The 18,876-nt window shown below is 39.7% G+C and overlaps 1 protein-coding gene across 6 annotated transcripts in view; it reads left to right on the top strand.

The window, feature by feature from the left end:
* Positions 1–18,876, top strand: part of MAST4 (microtubule associated serine/threonine kinase family member 4) — a 296,868-nt gene that overhangs the window by 166,673 nt on the left and 111,319 nt on the right. The window contains exon 2 of one of the 6 annotated variants that reach the window (XM_032675469.1): positions 3,232–3,312. The exons of the other annotated variants lie outside the window; for them this stretch is intronic. Within the exon in view, the coding sequence (XP_032531360.1) occupies positions 3,232–3,312 (81 nt within the window). The remainder of the gene's footprint in view (positions 1–3,231; positions 3,313–18,876) is intronic. 6 annotated transcript variants of the gene reach the window in all.

The raw sequence follows: 18,876 nt of genomic DNA on the forward strand, positions 1-18,876 counted from the left end.
TTTCCATGAATAATTGACAATTATACTTCTCTTAAGATGTGGCAATTTAAATATTTTTAAATCAGTCTTCACTGAATTATGTAATCATCATATAAGAATAACATCACTAGCTGCAAAGGATGAAAAAGGATTCGTGTTACTGTTTTTTTCAGTGTATGTGTGTGTTTTTGTAATATGAGGTAATTGTGTACTGCCTCCTCCTTTCTCATGGTAACCTGAGATAATTACACTTACTTTGCCATATTTTGCCAATATTTAAGACTGATAAAATTAATAATTATATTTTAAATTCAGTATTGATCATTGCTTTTACTAAAATGTTGTTTGGATATGTTTAATTTTCCCATCTATTACACCTTCTTTTGCCATCACACTTGCTACTTTCTGAGCTTGATTTACTTTTAGAGAAAAGAAAGTATCATATTTTGGTTGCTGGCATGTAATGATTCCCATAGAGTCATTCTCTCATGATTTGCCAGAGTTGAGTCAATGCAGACTTAAGTCATGTCTCCCAAATTCTTATTTGCAATCATTTATAAAGAGGATATCTAGGGGGAAAAAAATCCAATTTATTCCTCACACCCTGATTCTCGTGAATTTTCTTTCAGTAAAGTTTAAATGTTGAGACTAGAATTATGTTGTCTCCCTGAGAAATTAGCACAGTCTGTCTACTTTATATTCATTACTTGCAGAAAGCTATTTCAAAGAATATTAAAGATCTGAAATAAAGCACTCCAAATTTAGTAAATGTAAGAAGTAAGACTGCCTGTCATACTGTGATAATTTATTTTAACAGGTTTTTCTAGGTCTTAAAAAAACCAAAGCTGAAAAGCAAGTTCTGTAGAAGAAATGAATTGACACACCAGTGTCATCCCATAGTGGGAATTTTTAGATCCATAGTACCAGCACATTTGATATTGGATGCCCAGAGTCTGTACCATGACTGAGGCTCTAATGTGTTACAGTAGTGAAAATGAGGAACAATATGAGTAGCTACTAGGAAGTGTAGGACTTCCACTTGCTGTGTGTGGGCCATCCAGTAGAGGGAGGGAGATGTCCTTTGCCATGGGGTATCACTAGAATTTGATCACAGTAGAGTGACTTAGGGATCTCATTCTGGGGTTTGAAGTTAATATGTTCTTCTCATTCAGTGCCAGGGCTCTCCTTTTAACTATTCTGGCCTTAGTAGGTTCCTTGCCCACAGTTGTTACTCCACAGCAGTTACCTTGCTCTCTGTCTGCTGCAGCCCTGTGTCTTTGGCCAGCTGGTGCCAGTTCTCCCTTTACCTGGATTCTCTTTGGATCAGTGACAGCTTCCCTCCGTGCTTCTGGTCCTCATGGAGGCTGGTTGTGGTCTGCATCACTTGCCTTCACCTCTTCCCTTGCTATGTCCCCGAGGAACAGCAATGCAAGCACTGATGGTGCAGCACAGGACTGTTTCTCAGCCTGCAGTCAAGTGAGGGCCGCACTGACAGATGGACAAAAGGGGCACAACTGGGGGCAAACTACCAACTATGCTGCAGCAGACCAGCCTGTAGTGGAGAATAAGAGACAGTGCTGATAAAGCTTAGAAATGCAAAACCACTTCTTACAAACCTGTACTGATCATACAGAAACGACCTTTCCAGTGCATGTTGCAGCAGGTCAGTGCAGTGCAATAGAGACTGCTCCAGTGGAACAGCAAAAATCTGTCGTTTAATCCACATCTTTTTCCACAGGCCTTCATGGGCTGACTGGTATGAGCCTGGGTTCAGTTTAGCCATTTTTAGGGTGATATATTGACCCATTGGCTCAGATATGGTGACTCTCAGATATGCTGTTGTGCTAGCACAGCTAGTCTGCAGCTGAAACCAAGCCAGTTTATACCCAGCTGCTGGGCTGCATTGGCAGCGTGCTCTTCTGTGCACCTAGTTCAGGGATTATGCAGGCACAGCCAGCAGCCAGAGGAATGTGCCCTGCCATGTCAGAAATTAACAGCAAGGCCCATCCTTATCTCAGTGTGCATGTCCCTGCCAAACTTTGTGCTCTCTCCAAGGCACCTCAAGAAGGAAAGATTGCAAAAATGTACAATGTCAAAAAAAAGTCATCCTTAATCTGTTCTAGAAGCGGTAGTATTATTCCTGCTGGAATGTTCAGAAAAGAATTGAATCAGGTATCCACCGTGAAAGGTTTTGAAGGGAATGCATTGAAATCTAGCACAGTGTTATGCAATTGAAAACATGAACTGGACCTAAATGTGCTTAGCATATTGGCCATCTGCATCTCCACTGGGGACAGGGCAGGAGTGCTAGCAGTGGCTGATTGCAAGGGTCTAGTACATAACAGAACAAATCCTTATGAAGGTGAGCTGGAAAAAGTTCCCTATAAGTTTCTGCCTTCATTCAGTCTGCACAGAATGCAAAGTTGCATGGGTTTTTTGGGGAGATAGCTTCAGCAAATTGCAACGAAAGGCATGCTATTAAGCATGTTTTAAAAAAAGTTTTCTTGCAAATTTTATGGGGGCAAGTGCATGTGATAGCATGAGTAAATTTTTAAAGAGCATCTGTGAAATGTATCAGTGGCCTCCTGTTTTATTGAGAAACCTTTTGAATGGAGATGCACTTGAGACAACTTCTTGAAGGCACCTTTGAAGTATAATGCTCAAGTAAGGGTTATATGAATGAATTGTTTATATCCATATCACATTTGTAAGGAAACATTTCATAGTGAAATGGATGCTAACTAGGGCACTTCTAATTTTTAGTAAGTGTGCAAATTTTAGGCTCTCAAACTGGAAATTTTTATTGCAGTTTTCTTATTGCTGATGAAAGATCATCATCAGTTTTAGTTTTCCTTTTGTTTTTAATAAATCTGATTTGCATATAAAAAACTTTAAAAGAAAACCTAAGATTTTTTTTTTAAGAGGAAAAAAACATAATATGTCTGTTTGTCTGGGTACCGGAAACAAGTTACCATTTTTCACCTCTCTGGGGACTTTGTACAAAAGTATTGTTCCTGGAGGAAGTCTAACCTAGTCAAGCATATGCATCAGCACCAGTTCTCATGTTTTTTGTTGTTTTTTTTAAATCAATTTCATCTTAAGTCAGAAACCGTGGCCACTTTCAATCACTTCATTCAGAAGGATGGTCATGTTTTGGTTCTAACGGAAACTCCTTTCATAACTCCTACGCTAAAACATGCAACTCTTGCTAAACCTTCTGTTCACTAGAGATGACATTATTTTAACTTACAGTCTCACCCCAAGGAGCCTGAGCCCAACCCCAACAAGTCCCTGCAGTCCATGCAGTCCTCTGTTCGCTTTTCATTTTTGGAGGTAAGCAAGTAAACTTCCGTTGTTGATGTTTTCTTCTGCATCCAAAACCTGACAATCAAAACATACTGCAAAGGGAAAATTGAAAAAAAAATTAAGTATGTCTCTGCGATCCAAAATATGTTCTGAATTTAAGTGTTTTGTGGAAAAAATACAGGATAATCTATATTTTGAGACATCAAAATTGAGTACAGAGGCTCAAGATATTGATGCGTAATTCTGTGTTGCTTTAACTGCTTGCTTAGGAATGTATCTGCTACTGAAATTTTATAGTTTGCTTCCTGTCATCATACCTCAAATTGTATTCTGCTTTGTGAGAAGTTTAAAGTGAGTTCAGAAATGGGGGGGATTCATGACACACATGGCTATTTTTTGCTTACCTGAGGAATAGCAGTATGCTTAGTGAGTTGAGTGATTTAGGAGAAGACAGTCATGTACAGTACACTGTACAGTACACTGTACATGAACTGTTTCTTACTCAGGACTAGGAGGATTTTAAGATAAGCACTAACAGCCACATAGAACATCCTTCTTACCCTCTTTTTTATTCTACTCCCAGGTTCATTCATAAGAATAATTATTTTTGATACTTGCCAGAAAGGCTTCATGAGATCAGAAAATCACTGAATGATTAAAAAATACTATTAAATTCTTCCTATTATGTAAAATTATCATAATAAATAATAATTGGTGGATATTTCTGATACAGAGAAACTTCTTTTCCTTCTTTATTTTCTTTTTCACGTAGAAAATTAAATAGCTAGTCAGGGATTTCATAGGTGTCAGTCATCGAGGTTCTGCTCCATAGGGAAGGTGGTTTTTAAAATGAGATCCTAATGAGTTATCAATGCCTCATGGATTAAAAAAAAAAACAACAACAAAACGCTTCTAATTTTGGTCAAAGGTCTCACTTGACACTGTGAGGATGAGAACTACCACCTTGTTAAACGACATAATAAGGTATGTTTGTGCCTATTTGGTACCACCTCTTGAATGTAGTGTTGCTTGGATATGTTAATCTGCTTCAGCATGCTTTAAAGTTAAAACCAAACTAATATGTGAGAGTCCTTCTATCAAGGCTTCATGCGACACTGAAAAATGGAGCAATAACCTAATGGCTTGCTATGTGTTCCTGAAGAAATATTGTAATTTTTTTATATATCCTATTTTGTTAGGGAAGAGATAGTATGAAAATCCCTTATTTGTGCAATTTTCAATGTGATTTAAATAAACCTACTTTTTCTTTCTCAGTGAAAAGACTTTTGTGATACTTCTTTAATAAATTATTAGCAAAATCAGTATATTCTGTGGAGTTTATCATATTGGTATGGAATGCTTGGTAAAATTAGCATTTTCTAATTGGGTCTTTATTTTACACAGCCAGAACAAATTACTTCCCTCTGTGTTGAAGGAAGTACTCTTTTTCAAAATGTCAATTTTGTGGAATCAAAAAGCAATGTACAAAGTTTTTAATTTTTGCATGACCTGGATGACCTGCTGAACTGCTTCTTCAAATGTGTGGATGTCCTGCATTGCAAACTGTGCTATGGACACAACCCTCAGTGTTTTTATAGTCTTTGGATGAAAACCCTCAAGGCTTTTGTTTACCCTTGCCGAGCAGGCAAGAGACTCCCAACAGTGCCAAGTGTGAGCACTTTCCGTCCTATGCTGGAGGATGCTGGGAACGGACTTTTCAGATGCTTTTTGAAGAAATGGAGTAGAAATTATTGATATATGAAGACTTCCTTGATTCTGCTGAACAATGTTGAAGTTCATAGGGATTTTTCTTAGGTTCTTTTGTCCTGAAATTTATGTAAGGCTCTGCCAGAACGGTTACTGTTTCCCTGGAATGGAAATTTTAGAAGTTTGATTAACTCTGAAATCTAGTGCTGTATTTGTCTATAGCTGTAGAGGAATGCTGGTGTATTGAACAGCAAATGTTTTAGGTATTAGTTACTGTTCAAGCTCGACCTAGGTTAACAGGGAAGAAGAAATGTTTTGGGTTTTAGAGGATAGAAGCAATTAGCATTTCCTGTTCAATTAGCTCAGAGTGCTCCTGTATGTGGGAGAAGAGGAATTACTTCAGTGAAACTGCTTGTGCTCATAATCAGAAATGTTAGCATGGGAGCCTTACCAGAGTGAATGGATAGGATTTTCCTGTCTCCCTCTCTCTCTCACATGCTGTCTCATCTGCCTCACGGCCTTTGAGTTGCACAGCTGCTCCTTAGGCAGTTGTTTTTCTTGAAGTTCTGCTTATAGCAGTTGCCGCATATAGTAGCAGTCTAGAGGGAACGTTTTGCCAGCTAGATGATGAAGATCTTTTCAAAATAAACAGTAACATCCTGTGGATGGAAATACCTGCCTGCTGATGCAGTGTGAAGCTGTCTATACTTTGCTTCTCAGAGAGGATGGGGAATGAAGAGGTTTTTCAAATCTCAGGAAGCTAGGCACATATTTACCATTATATTTGTATCTTCTGTTTGAGTCATCTGAAAACTTGAACTGCTGTTGAGGGGAGAAATATGTGCTATTTTAGTACTAATTAATAAAAGCAGCAGATTTTCAAGGAAAGACAGAAAATGATAATGTAAATAGCTGAGCACAGCTACTGAGATATTTAACATGCTTATGCTTCTGACATAATTTTAGAGTGTTTTTCTTTTCTGTGGATAATTTGATGTCCTTTGTCATAGTAATGGGGAATGGAGTGGGGAAGGTATTCGAAAAAGACAAGAAGGAAATACTACGTGCTTGAAATTGTTGTAGCTTCTAATAAAAAAGATAAAGAAAATTGAAATAGTAAATGAAAAAATGTAGAACATCATGCATTTGAGGTTGAATAGTAGAGAATGGTCAACAAAATGTAGTTTTGCTCAACTTTTTGCTTTACTGATGCCACTGATGCTGGACTTGGGGAAAAAAATCTCTAAGGCAGCATGTAATAATGATAGCAGTTTCTACTGCTGCCTACGTGGAATAGGGGTAACCAGGGGAGAATTCACATTTGCTGCCTTTGAGTGCTCTAATTCTTCTTCATGACTAGTGTAGGATGTGTGCTGGCTGATGATTTCTGTTTGCTTGAGTTGTGCATGGTATGTTGATCTGGTTTGTGATTCATTCCTGCCTTTGGACGTTTATAAAAGTGTGAAGGAATTTACTACTTGTAGGCAGGATCAAAAAGAAGTTCATACTGAGAGCTAATCTGAATTTCTGATTATCCTCATTCTTGGGCAGAAGGTTTCAGCTGATAAAAAGATTTGTTTTTACAAAAGAGAAAAAAATTTCTCAAAAAAGAAAAGATTGTGGTGAAATTTCCAGAAAGCCTTTACTGGGGAGTGTGAGGATTTGCACAAGTGTCAGGTGCTCTACAGACACAAATGTTACTAACCTTCCCAAACTGGCAAAGAGATTGAAAGGATTAATTCTGAAGCCCTAAAAAAGAAGGTGGCAAGTAAGAAAAGTCCTTGTACATTTTTTTTAAGGGTTAAAATTTTTTATAGACTTTTTCTTGAGGAAAAATCCAGTTCAGCTCTCCACATCTACAACTGAGTTGGCAGGAAGGAAAATGAGGATTATTAGCTATACCTTTTGGTAATGTAGTCTTTTTTCTTGGGAAGCTTGTGAGGAGGTTGTTGTAAACACTGCATTTTACATGGGATCATCTTGTCAACTGATTACTTACGTGTTACCAAGAGCAGCAGTTACACATATAACTAGCATGGATTAAACCTCATCCTATGGCACTGAATTGAAAGAAAAAAGTCAGAGTCACAGATAGCTTAGAGCTCTTAGCCATTCAATATTAAGTTTTTATATCCATGAATTGCCAAAAAATGGTGAGGCTCACATCTTCATTAAATGTAACCTGAATCTGTAATATAAATGAGTAACCATTATGAGCAAAGGAAGAATTAGTATCAAATTTTTAATATAATTTTATAAAAATAACTCCCCGATATTTAAATTTACCCAAAACTTTATTTAAAGTGTCTAAATTCATATACTGAACTGTGGAATACAGAAATAAAAATCTAGTTGGTGTGCTCCTATTCTTCCCCTTTCTCTGCCTACTTTCCTTTCTTATCTCATGACATTCCTGCATTCCAGAATCAGATAAAGACAAAAAGTGTAAAATAGCTGTCTTCTAAAGACTGGATTGGTCTGTTTTATGAACTATCAATGAAATGGATGGCTCCTGTAGAAAAATGAAGAGGGAAGTTTCTAGTGATTTTTTTAAATTGTTGTTCTGAAAGTGAGCATGCTTAAAGAGGTTTTAAATGTTTTCTAGCTCTGTATGATGCTGTGTGCACATGTAAATCATATGCACCCGTGTGAAAAATATAATGGACAGCAGAAATTTAGTTTGGTGTTTGGCTTTTACATTACTGAAGGCAGTAATATATTTTTAAGCTTCCCATGTTTCAGTGGGGAGGAAAGTGGCATGGACAGTCTTTATGTGTTCTGCTGCACCTCAGCTGGGCTGGGGCACTTGGAGTGACTGCAGGGCTGGCGGGGGCAGCTGCTTTTGGCAGAACTGCCCCAGGGACATGCACAGCCAAAATGATCAAAACCCCTGTCAGTCCTGTCCTTGGCCTTGTGCCATGACCATGTTCCCGCCCTCTTCTCTTTTACCTCTTGTGGTAGTGTCGCTGCACCCTGAGCTGAGTCTCTACTGTGAGAGCAGGCCTGTCTTAGGAGTGGAGCAAGGGGCAATTTCAACACAGGGGGAGGGCAGTGGCAGTGTGTATTTGGGCTGGCACTCCACAGCCTTTGGCAACAGTAGCTGCATAGGAAGACCTGAGTAACAGCCAAGGTGACAGCTGTTGTACACACTGGTTAATGATTAAATCCGGTGCAAGCATATAGGTAGACCAGACAGTGAGTACTGCAGAAAAGGAGGTACTAATATTCTCTTTGTAATGGGGAGAGACTTGTGCAGAGACATAACGTGGTTCTCTCAAGGCAGAACAAAATTGTCATAGAAGAGTTGGCTATTAAAATTGGTCTTAGAGTAGTTTCATTACTTCTGTGTAATTTACTGCAGAACTGGTACTTCTTGGGTTCATAAGGTTTTGTAAAAGACACAGGAGGAGGACATATCAGAGGCTGTCTCTTATCCCTGTGTCTGTGTGACACAGCTGCCATACCCAGGGATTCTCAAGCAGACATTGATCTTTAAAATTTATTTCTGCCTTTGCTTTGTGAGACCAATACAAAATACATTTACTTTAAGTTTATGCTGAAAGATGAGGCCATTGATTTGTTACCCTGAAAGAGGAAGGGCTGATGTGGATGAGGTGAAGAATCACTTGGCTCCATTTCTTTCTCAAAATACTAATTTTTGTTTAAAATTAGGAAAATGTGCTGTTTCGTGTCTCAGGGTAATCTGATTAATATCCATGAACATCTACCATAAAGCACGAGTTCCTCAAGGTGAAATAAATTAATCTTTGGTTTTTCCTTCCAAAGATAGTTTGCCTGCTCTGAAGTTGAAGTTATGCCCTTGCTGTTCTCTCAGCTCTTTTTGAGACTACTTATTTAACCATCCAAAATACATTTTCCTCAGCTATTTCCCATACTGTGCCATATTAAGACTTGTGACAGCTCAAAGGGAAACCTTTTTCTGTTGGAATTGCAGAAAATGAAAAATGAGAAACAATTTCATTGCGTGTCTAAGATTTTTTTTTAGAAGTGGGTTTTGAGGAGTGGTTAAGTAAAAGCAGCCCCTTAGCAAGCGTAATCGCATGTGCTCAAATGTGCTGTTTTAACTTCAGCTTTTGAAATACTGTCAAAACTTTTATGTTTTCTGAACTCTGTAGAGTCACAGCAGAGGAGAAGATTTTTGCTTGTGAATCATCAGGATTTTGTTGACTGCTAGTCAGATACATCTGTATAGGCCTATTAGTGTCTTAATGGAGTTTTACCGGTGTAGATGAGGGTCCACTTGAGCATGGCAGGAGCTGCACAGTTTCCATTGGTGAACACGGGGGATCCCCTGGGGGATCTTCACTGTCAGTTTTCATCCAAGAGGGATATAGGGATGTGAATTTCTGATCCCATATGGGTTTTTTGGGCTGGTGCTAAAGAAATTACGGTTTTATGTGCCCCACACTGATGCAAAATCAGAGAGGCTAAACCTGTGTTTTTATGGTGATATTTTGTAAAGCTTCTGGAGTAGTATAAAACTTAAATTTGCTGATATCATAAAGATCAGGTTTTAAGTACATTTTTAATAGCTCCCAGAAGAAAATTGCATTCTTGTATATTTCTTTGTCTTATTCCACATAACCTTTTTAGTTTAATTTGTGGCTTATACTACTTGATGTTGTTCAGAAGAAAGATTTACTTATATATTTTTTAGATCAAGTAAACCAAGAAAATAGCCCCTTCTCCCTACAGCATATTCCAGCTTACAGGGACAGATAGCAGAATTCTAGAGACTTTACCAGAAATATAGATCTTTACTATAGTCCTGTGTTGTTATTTTTGTTTTTTAGTTCATGTGTGAGGTGCATCTTGGAAATAAAGGAAGTTCTTGTGACAGTTATTTCCTCTAGTACTCTGAAAGCTACAGACAGAGAGCTCATCTGAATAATTTTAAATGCCAATTTGTTGATCTCTGTTCCCTGAACTCTCATAAAATTCTTCCTAAAGCGCTTGTGTGCTAGTTTTATTAAGCCTTTTGGCCTTTCAGGTTGTATTTCGTGTGTACTATTGAAGGTTAAATTTTGAAGTGAGTATGTGAGGCTTTCTAAGCATTTTGAGGAGGCAATATGAATTTGAGTTTGCAAATAACAGTAATTGTGGAGTGGTGCTGTAACACCACACTGAGTCTGAAGACAGTTTTTATTTTTTATTCAAAATATTGTTTGAAAAAATGTCTTTCTAACAACTTTGAAGGCTATGCAGTAGTAATAGTACAGTAATAGTCATAGTAATGACTTAAATGGAGATTTCTTGAACTGTTTTACTGCTTTCTACAACAGAGAATGAAAATATTCTATAAGTATTTCCACATGAGATATTCTCTCATAGTGTTCATTTTTACCATAATTTGATGAGTTACTCAGTAGAGTGTTCATTGGTGAATCTGAATGTTTTTGCCATACACAGATCTTAAAGATCGTGAAGACTTGGTACAGTCTCATTTTGTAATCCAAACCTGATATTACTTTGTAGAATTTTTTTCATACATTCAATTAAAAAAATCTCCACTGCAAAAGTTGTTAATACTTATAAAAAATATGCCATACCTAAAACCAGAAACTGGAGGAGGGGAGGGAGGATGGCATGGAGTTCACTTAGAGACTAGAGTAGGTGAATTGAGTACTCCATGTGTGGTGTTAAGAAAACTGCAATCCAAGGAGGTGGTTAAAATTTGAACAACTGATCACATTCTGTATAAGAAAGTAACTCTTAAGACAGATCTGGAAATATATTTGAAAATGGGCAGTCTGGTCTCTTCCTATGCTGTCATACTAAAGAGTTTCATGTTCTTGCAAATTAGCTGCTAACAGCAATCATTAGGTCACTGGGTGACTGTACCTGTTGACCTAGAGGATTTGCCTGTGAGATGGTGACATATCTATTAGTAATGACTGTGAATATGCTGAGCCTCAGTTATCTTAATATGCATGTACAATTCATACTTTTGTTGTATGGCTTCATAGTTGGCTTAATCTGATTTAATAGGAAAACATTTAATATGTTGTGAATTCAGGGTCCCTTTATTGTCCAAAATGTGACTGACTGTAATCTGTTGCCAGTTACTTCTTGCAGATAGAGAGAAACTACTAAGTTAACCTACCAGTTGTCCTTTATTTTTCTTTTAAAGTTGTCTGTGGTTCACTTCCAGGAGAAGTATTTACTGAGGTAACTCCATTGCTGTTATCCCCAATCCACAAATTCTGCAGTCTTTTGCAGCACAGTGACAAATTTCAGCCAGTCCTTGTATGAGTTGCCAAAAGAAAAATCCTGCAGCTGAATTCTTGAGATGGAAATTCTCAACCTTGCTTAGTACCAATGCTGCAGCATTATGTTGCATCTGCATAATTTTTTTGCACCTTGATAAAAATAGGTGCAGAACAGAAACCAGCGTTGCATGCATCAGCCTGCCCTACAACACACAATTCCAGGAGAGGAAATGCTTGGAGACTCTCAAAGATTTAAAGTGAGGAATGCAGAAGAAGGAAGTATACATTGGAAATGCACTGCTACCCCTACAGTGGCCTTTTCTGAGGGCCTCATTATTTCTGTTGTACACAACACAACTTGTTTTCACTGCTGTGCTGGCTAAATTGCTTTGCAATGAAAGTAGGTGATCCCTTAGGGAAGGTTTCTTGCTTTGGTAATAGCTTATTCACTATGGAAGTGACAACTTCACAGCTGCAAGTTCTGAAAACACTTTAAATATGAATTTGTGGAAACAAAGTGGTAAATAGGAATGAAGAAGCATGAGACGGAGCCCCTTCAGAAGCAGAAATCTTCTCAGTCCTTTTGTTTTTCAGAGATCTTGTTTCTTCTCTTGCTTACCACTAATAATTTCAGAAGAAAAGTATACGTGTAGGTTCTTAGAGGTGGTGTCTTGCAGCTGTAGAAAACTGAGGAATGTCACTAAATTGCTGTATTTGAGGCTTTGGCTAGTTTGTCACTGTGGTGGGGGGAAACAGTTTTCCCCCCTGAAGTTATAAAATGGTAAAACCCCAGAGGGTGGTGACCCTTGAAGTTTTGAGGTTTTACCCAATGAGCGCTTCTGCAAAATATAAACATATCACAAGCAAAATGGAAGAGAACGTTAGTTGTAGTGGTTGTAGAAGAAGTAGCCATGTTGTAAAGCCACGAGAAGTGAGGGCAGGAGCCCCCTGGGGGGCTCTGGCCCCCCAGGCCCCGGCTGGGGGGCTGCAGGGACTTGGAACAGTGTTAAACTGGACAGCTATAAAGCTGGAAGTTTTCTCCACCATGAGTGAGCCGAGACAGAGCAGCAGCAGGAGCAGTGTCCAGAGACTGTGGCTGAGAGCCGAAAGATAAGAAAAGCAGCAGAGGCAGCTTGCAGCCAGGCAAGAAGACACAGAGATGTCTAATGAAGAGAGAGAGAGAGCAGGACTAAGCTCTACACAGAGTTTTGGGGGTAAGAACTGAACCAGACCCCCCAAAACCCTTTTAATACCCCTCTTAAGTTGAGGTGGTGGACTCCTACTGGATGGAAGTCCTAAAATGCAACATGCAGCACCGGAGAGAGAGAAGCTGAAAAACTCAAAGACGTCCGGGAGCTGGACCGGGATGGCCAGATGGAATGTGGAGGGGGTGACCTTGGCACCCCCCGTGCTGCTGCTAGGCTGGCAGTTCTGAGACAGAGCACAGGAGCTTTGGTAGAACTCTTGAGGCAAAGGCTTCCAACTGAAAGCTACCCGAGATGTTCTGACTCAGGGGTGAATCCCCTGAGGAAGGGACCTTCATGGGGGTCTTACACCCCATGATATGACGTGGTGACGCGAGTTTTGTCCCTGCTACGCAGTCCATGGAAGAGAAGACCCTCGCTTGAAGACGATGGGCCGAGGGGCTTGGAGACCCCTTGTGTGTGCTGGCAGAGATCCAGCTACAGCTGCTGCATGAGAAGAAGATAAGCTGCTGCCCTAGAGAGAATGCTGTTCTGAAAGTGGAAAGGGATCTTTCCTTCTTCCCTCCTGGACTTTTATTTGGAGGGGAGAAGAGATTTGATCCATTGTAAATAATTTTATGTCATAGTAGAGATAGCTAAGATTGTATATAATGTATTGTAGTATTTATTTGTACAGTCATTGTAATATATATTCCCTTTCCCCATTCTGAGTCTCGTGTGGTGTCTGGAAAAACCATCTCACACTGGGCTGAGATGTGAGAGGGGGTTTGGACTAGGGAATTGGATTTTTGGAGCTCTCAAACCATGACAGTCACCTTGATCCATGAGCTGCATCAGTGGTTAGAACAGGGAAGGCCAGTGCTCCTGATCTGAAGAGCTATTCAGCAAAATAGTCTCTTAGACTATCAATGCCCTAATAGGAGAGCAGTTCCCCTGCATGTTGAGGGGAAGGACACCACATGGCGTGATTTGGGCACAGACTGATCAACTCTCCCAGTGTCTCCATCGTCTGGTATGAGATGAGATGCAGCTGGGCTGTTGTATATGCACAGAGCCAATGTAGTGAATGTAATCCTGAGCGACGCTGAGGAAGTGATTCCACCTCCATCTGGAACACCACTTTTCTTAGAAGGTATTGGAAGCTAGTCCTGGGCTAGAGCATAGTGATGGGAAGCAGGAGATATTGAGGAGCCTGATGCTGGAATAACACTGACTTGAAGGTGGCCTTGTCTCCATCTCCTGGTAACCCAGCTTTCACACACCAGTGTGTCAGTTTGTGATAACCATTCCCTGTTGGGGGTATGACAACAATGTCAGTATACGTGTGATTCTGTGCATCCTGGGTGTGTGTTGCTATGTCTGGCTTTGATGAGCATGATGACTTGCTGAGCTTGTACTAGAGCAGTCTGATACTCAAATCCACAGGGCACTCTGTGGTAAACCTGTTAACTTTACAGTCTCAGGGGGAGAATGACCCAGGTCTGCGAAATTCTTTCCTATCAATAAGAAAGCTGCTGTCACAGAGCAAAAGCATCACAGCATCACTCCTCTGTTCATGCCAGGAGGGATGGATGCTGCTTTTTCTGTTCTTCTGGACATGCTGCTAGGAGAGACCAGCAAGACCTCGTTAGGCTAGAAAAGAGGAGGTGGTTTGCAGTTAGCAGCTTGAGCACAAGAACACTTCAGCAGAGCAAAGCTGATGGGAATTTAGAGCTTCAGGGCTATGTAGCAAAACATTAGTGTATCTTACAGCCAAAATGTGCCTTGAAGTAAGAGGGGAGGAGGATTGCTCCAAGAGGGGAGATCCCATGATAATGCTTGGCTAGGAAGGTAATTTTTCAAATTGATAGAGAAGTAAATGGTGACCAGAAACAGGCCTAAAACTTTCACACAACAAAAAAGGCTGTAAAAGATGTCTGTAGGACCCCGAAGTACAGCCACGACAGTCTGGAAGGAATTCCTGTCATATTTTAAAAGTTGTAGTCTGATTGCTGGAGTTATGTTGGCAAGTGCACAGGAACACATGCTGTTGAGTTTGGGAAGGCTGTTGATGCTCTCTAACCTCCCCAAATGATAAACCCAAGAAATAGCTGTAAAAATTGCTGTAGTACCTGAGAGAAGAGGATCATGACAAGTGCTGGTGTAGATAATTATCAGCTGAAGCCAGTCTCTTTCATTATAAACAGTCTGGCATGTTCCTCCTTTACTTTCCTACTGCTGTTTTTTTGCCAGGAGAACAAGAACAGTCCGTGCACAGTCTGCCACTGGACTGATGAAATCTGCTCCTCTTGTGCATATGTAGAAGTGTGCAAGCATGGGTGCTGAGGAACAGCACAATAGAGAATAGGCTGGTTTAATCCTTTGTCAATATTAAGCATGGTTATTAATAAATTTTGCAGAATTGAAGTGTTGCATAATTTTTGAAAGAACCAATCCCTCTACAAAAAAATAGCAAAATACTAAGATAAATGAGTATGCTGATTTGAAAGAAACATACTAGATAATTTTATACACATAGTTCAAGCTCTTTAAAATTCATGGTAAGCCATTTTCAGGTGTGACTGGGGGTGGTCAAAGGGGAGGCTGATTGACTAGTAAAGGGATTTTAAGATTGGTTTTGTTTTTTTTTTTTTTACTGCTGGTATATAAAAAGTGTGTATTTGCGGTAGTAAATGCTTATAAGTCTGTATTGTATGAGAATATTGATATTTCTGTAATCTCACATCCTCCACAGTTACATTAATGGAATAACCAGGTTTTCTGATATCAATGAAATCAGGATGCTTAGTGATTTGAACTGGTATTTGAAAGCTGAGCAGTTAATCCCATCTTTTCTACTAAGATTGACAGAGTTTTTCAGGAAGCTGCAGGTATAAAACAGCTAGTGTGGGTTGTGCTGATCCCCTACTTCTTGTTTTACATAGCTTTGACAGAATCTTGGTGATGATTAAGGTGCTGACTGTAGTTCTCTTGTTATGGAATGCTGATGTGCGCTCTCAGTCCTACAAAACTAAACCAAAATGTTTGCCTCACTTTGGAGCTGAAAGGTGAAATTTTGTGACTTATCACAAGTGTCCTCCCCGACTCTTGTCATTCTCCCTAATGTGCATGTCAGAGAGATTTAAGACTGTTTCTTGACTCTTGAATCCCTTTCAACTTATGTGTGTATAGTCTTTGCCTGTAGGGAGGCGGGAATTGTAGAAATCACTCAATACTTCTGAATCCATAGAATGGTCAGCCTGAAGAAGATTCCCCTTGTTGCTGTCTACTTCTTTCTTTCCTTTTTTTTTTAGTATGTGAGCAGTTAAAGCAAATGTTTCTGGAATTACCTTCACTGCACTCCCAAGAAGTAGTAGGGCATTTTAACTTTGCTTTACAGGGGGAGAACTGAAGTTTAACAGATTAAATAATTAGATAACAGTAGGTCCTAGACCCTGAGACACCTTAGCCATGAGGTAATTTTTAGTATTTTGTCCCTAATTTTGAGGATTTTCTCTCATGTTTTGACAAGCATAACTAACTAAAATAGTCTTTACTACTCTTGTACTTCTAGATGCTTGCTTTTCATTTTGTTTCCTTAAAATCACCTTCTTTCTATGTAGTTAATTCTGCTACTTTCAGTGGTGCTCTGTTTGGCAGCCGTATAATCTGCACGTACATTTCAGATTCTTCAGCTGCAGTACAGTCTGAGAGACAGGATAGTTAATTGTTCAGAAAACCCCACAGACATAAGAGTATGTGCTGAATGTAATTAGGGTTATTCAGAAATTTAGATTTAAAGTGGGGGGTGTGCACTGAAAAACACCTATGGTTGTTTATTTAGCCTTTTGAGGAGGAGAGCATTAAGGGTGATGTGTAAAGTGATTTAAGGCTGTTATCAACTTGCAGAGCACTGTGCTCAGCTCATTGTTTGAAATACCAATGATAACGTTAATGGGCAGTGCACATAATGTTCTTCTTAGGGTAATGTTTTCCCGTTTACTTCTTATATCCCTGAATTCCAGTTTGCCACCTGGCAGTGCATTGGATGCTCCATCTCACACCATTCTGCTGACAACAGATCCATCACACTGATCAACTGAAGCATGAAGCCAGATGAGCACAGGGAAAGCTCAGGAAACGCAACCACTTGGGCATATACTGCAAAGCTCTGAATTTTTGCCACCTGATTTTTATTCACAGTGATTTAAATCATGATTCAAAGTATGTTTAAAATATGTTGAGTAAATGCAGTACTTGCCAATGCTGGGGAGGAGCATTTTCATTTCCTTGCTCTGACAGAGACCTATAATGGATCTGTAGCCATCAGTCTTGTGCTGACTGGGTGATTAATTTAGGAAATTAATTGTGTAAATATTACAGCTGATAAAGTTTCCTGTCTCAGTGAAGATAACATTTATACTGCATAATTGCTTTTAAATTCAGTATCACAGGAATTGATACGTTTAGACTTTGAATGACAGACTTGAGAGCTTCACTGTGCTGACTTCCATTAAACTTCCTGCGTACCCCAAGAGGTGTTTTAATAATGAGGGAAGTTACAATTCATGATGACATCTTTCCCAAAGCTATCGGGATTCAAAGCTATCAAAAAGGCCTTGAGCTTGATGTCTTTCCCTAGTTCATTTGAGTAGAACATAGAGAATCCCTGAAGTATGTTACTCAAATTGGTGAGTATGGCAGTGGGATGTCCCCTGGGGCAGAGCGGAACATGAGGAAATGGCTCTGTATAAGAACTAGTATTTCTCTCTGAGGAGTATATTGTTTGGGATTCTTCAAACCAGAAAGCTGTGGTGGTATGACAAAATGTTCTGCTTAACTGTGGAACAGTAATAAAAGTAGTGAGTGTTGGACTTCCTTTTTTATAATTAGCAAGTTACTAAAATGAAACTAAACCAGAGAAACTTACAAATACTGAACAATCTTTATTAAAGGACACGTTTCAAACTGACTTTTAAACTGTTTCCCTTAAAAAAGAAGAGTCAGATATGAATGTTTTATGTTCATCTTTAAAAGGCAGAGAAAGATTATATGCTGTATGTAATGTTTATACAGACTACCAGATTTATTTGGTTTTAAACTGTAAAAAACATGATTTTAACTTTACAGTGTAAACCCAAAAAAACTTGTTAAAAAAAAAAGTTTTCTACAATTGAATTAAGATTTTTTTCTCCAAAAATACAGCTTAGTTGACTGCAGCTGTGATTGTATGACAAAATCTAAGTGCATACTGTTTTAGAAGAATCATTGTATCCAGAGTTTCTCAAGAAATTGTTTAGGAATTTCACCTTGACCCTTAAAGATAATGCCATTTACCACATAGTCTATGGCTGTTATTTTAAAAAGGTGCTTGATAAAATATATGATAGTGTCAGGAGAACCTCTGAGTATGTGGTCTGGGCTACTGCAATAGGATAGGTCTCTTAAGGGTGTCATTCTTTCACATGAATGCCCAAAACCGCGTGTCTCAGTCTGAAGAGACTGGAATGTTTGCTAAAGAGGATGAGTTATAAGATAGACCAAACTCCTCTCTCTCAGCAATTGTAAATTCAAAATTAAGGGGGCTTTAATTGAGGAAGTGTGGAAAAAACAGAAGAAATAACAACCCTTTATTAAAAGATATATGTATGTTGTCCTGCTTTATGGTGAACTTGCCACTGGCTGCTGCAAGAGAGGAGCCCCGAAGAAAAGATACAAGGACTCCCTGAAACACCATCTCAGCCTTGGCCATATTGATCATCATAACTGGTCTACTCTGGCCTCCAACTGGGAGGCCTGGAGACACACCATCTATAACGCAGCTGTCTCCTTCGAGAACACACGCAGGATCACCCTTGAGGAGAAAAGGCAATGCAGAAAGAACCGTGTCTTGCAGAATGCACCATCTAAGGAGTCTTTCTGCTGTACCTTTTGCAATCGGATATGTCTGTCACGTATTGGCCTCATAAGCCACCAGCGTGCCTGTAACAAATGTGGATAGTGCCTTCCCAAGTCTTCGTCCGCGAAGCCCAGCCATGAGTGTATGTTGGCAAAAACAGTAACAGAACACAAAAAACCTAGACAGTAATCCTAGGGAAAAAAAAAAAAAAGGTCTGAATGAATACTTCTCTGTCCTTTAGCGCAGTCCTAATCGTGGCCTGCAGGGGGCGCTCTTGGATCGCTGAAGGTGCAGGGCCTGCAGTTCTCTGTCGTGTCCGGCAGGGGGCGCTGTTGGGCTCCGGTGGTCACCACGTGGGGAGAGGGATGGGGGGGGGGGGCGGTCCCGGACCGTGGGAGAAGCCGAGAAGGAAATGGGGGACCCTTCCCTCAGTGGGAGGAAAAAGGGAAGGGAAGCAGTCCACTCCCACGGGACTCACTGCTGTCCCAGGTGATGGCATCTCAAAACTCCTCCCTTCTCTCCCGCGGGCACACAAACTCTCTGATGAAACACAGCAGATCCGGGGAGCGGG

This window comes from Chiroxiphia lanceolata, chromosome Z, assembly GCF_009829145.1.
Source record: "Chiroxiphia lanceolata isolate bChiLan1 chromosome Z, bChiLan1.pri, whole genome shotgun sequence".
Taxonomy (NCBI): Eukaryota; Metazoa; Chordata; class Aves; order Passeriformes; family Pipridae; genus Chiroxiphia; species Chiroxiphia lanceolata.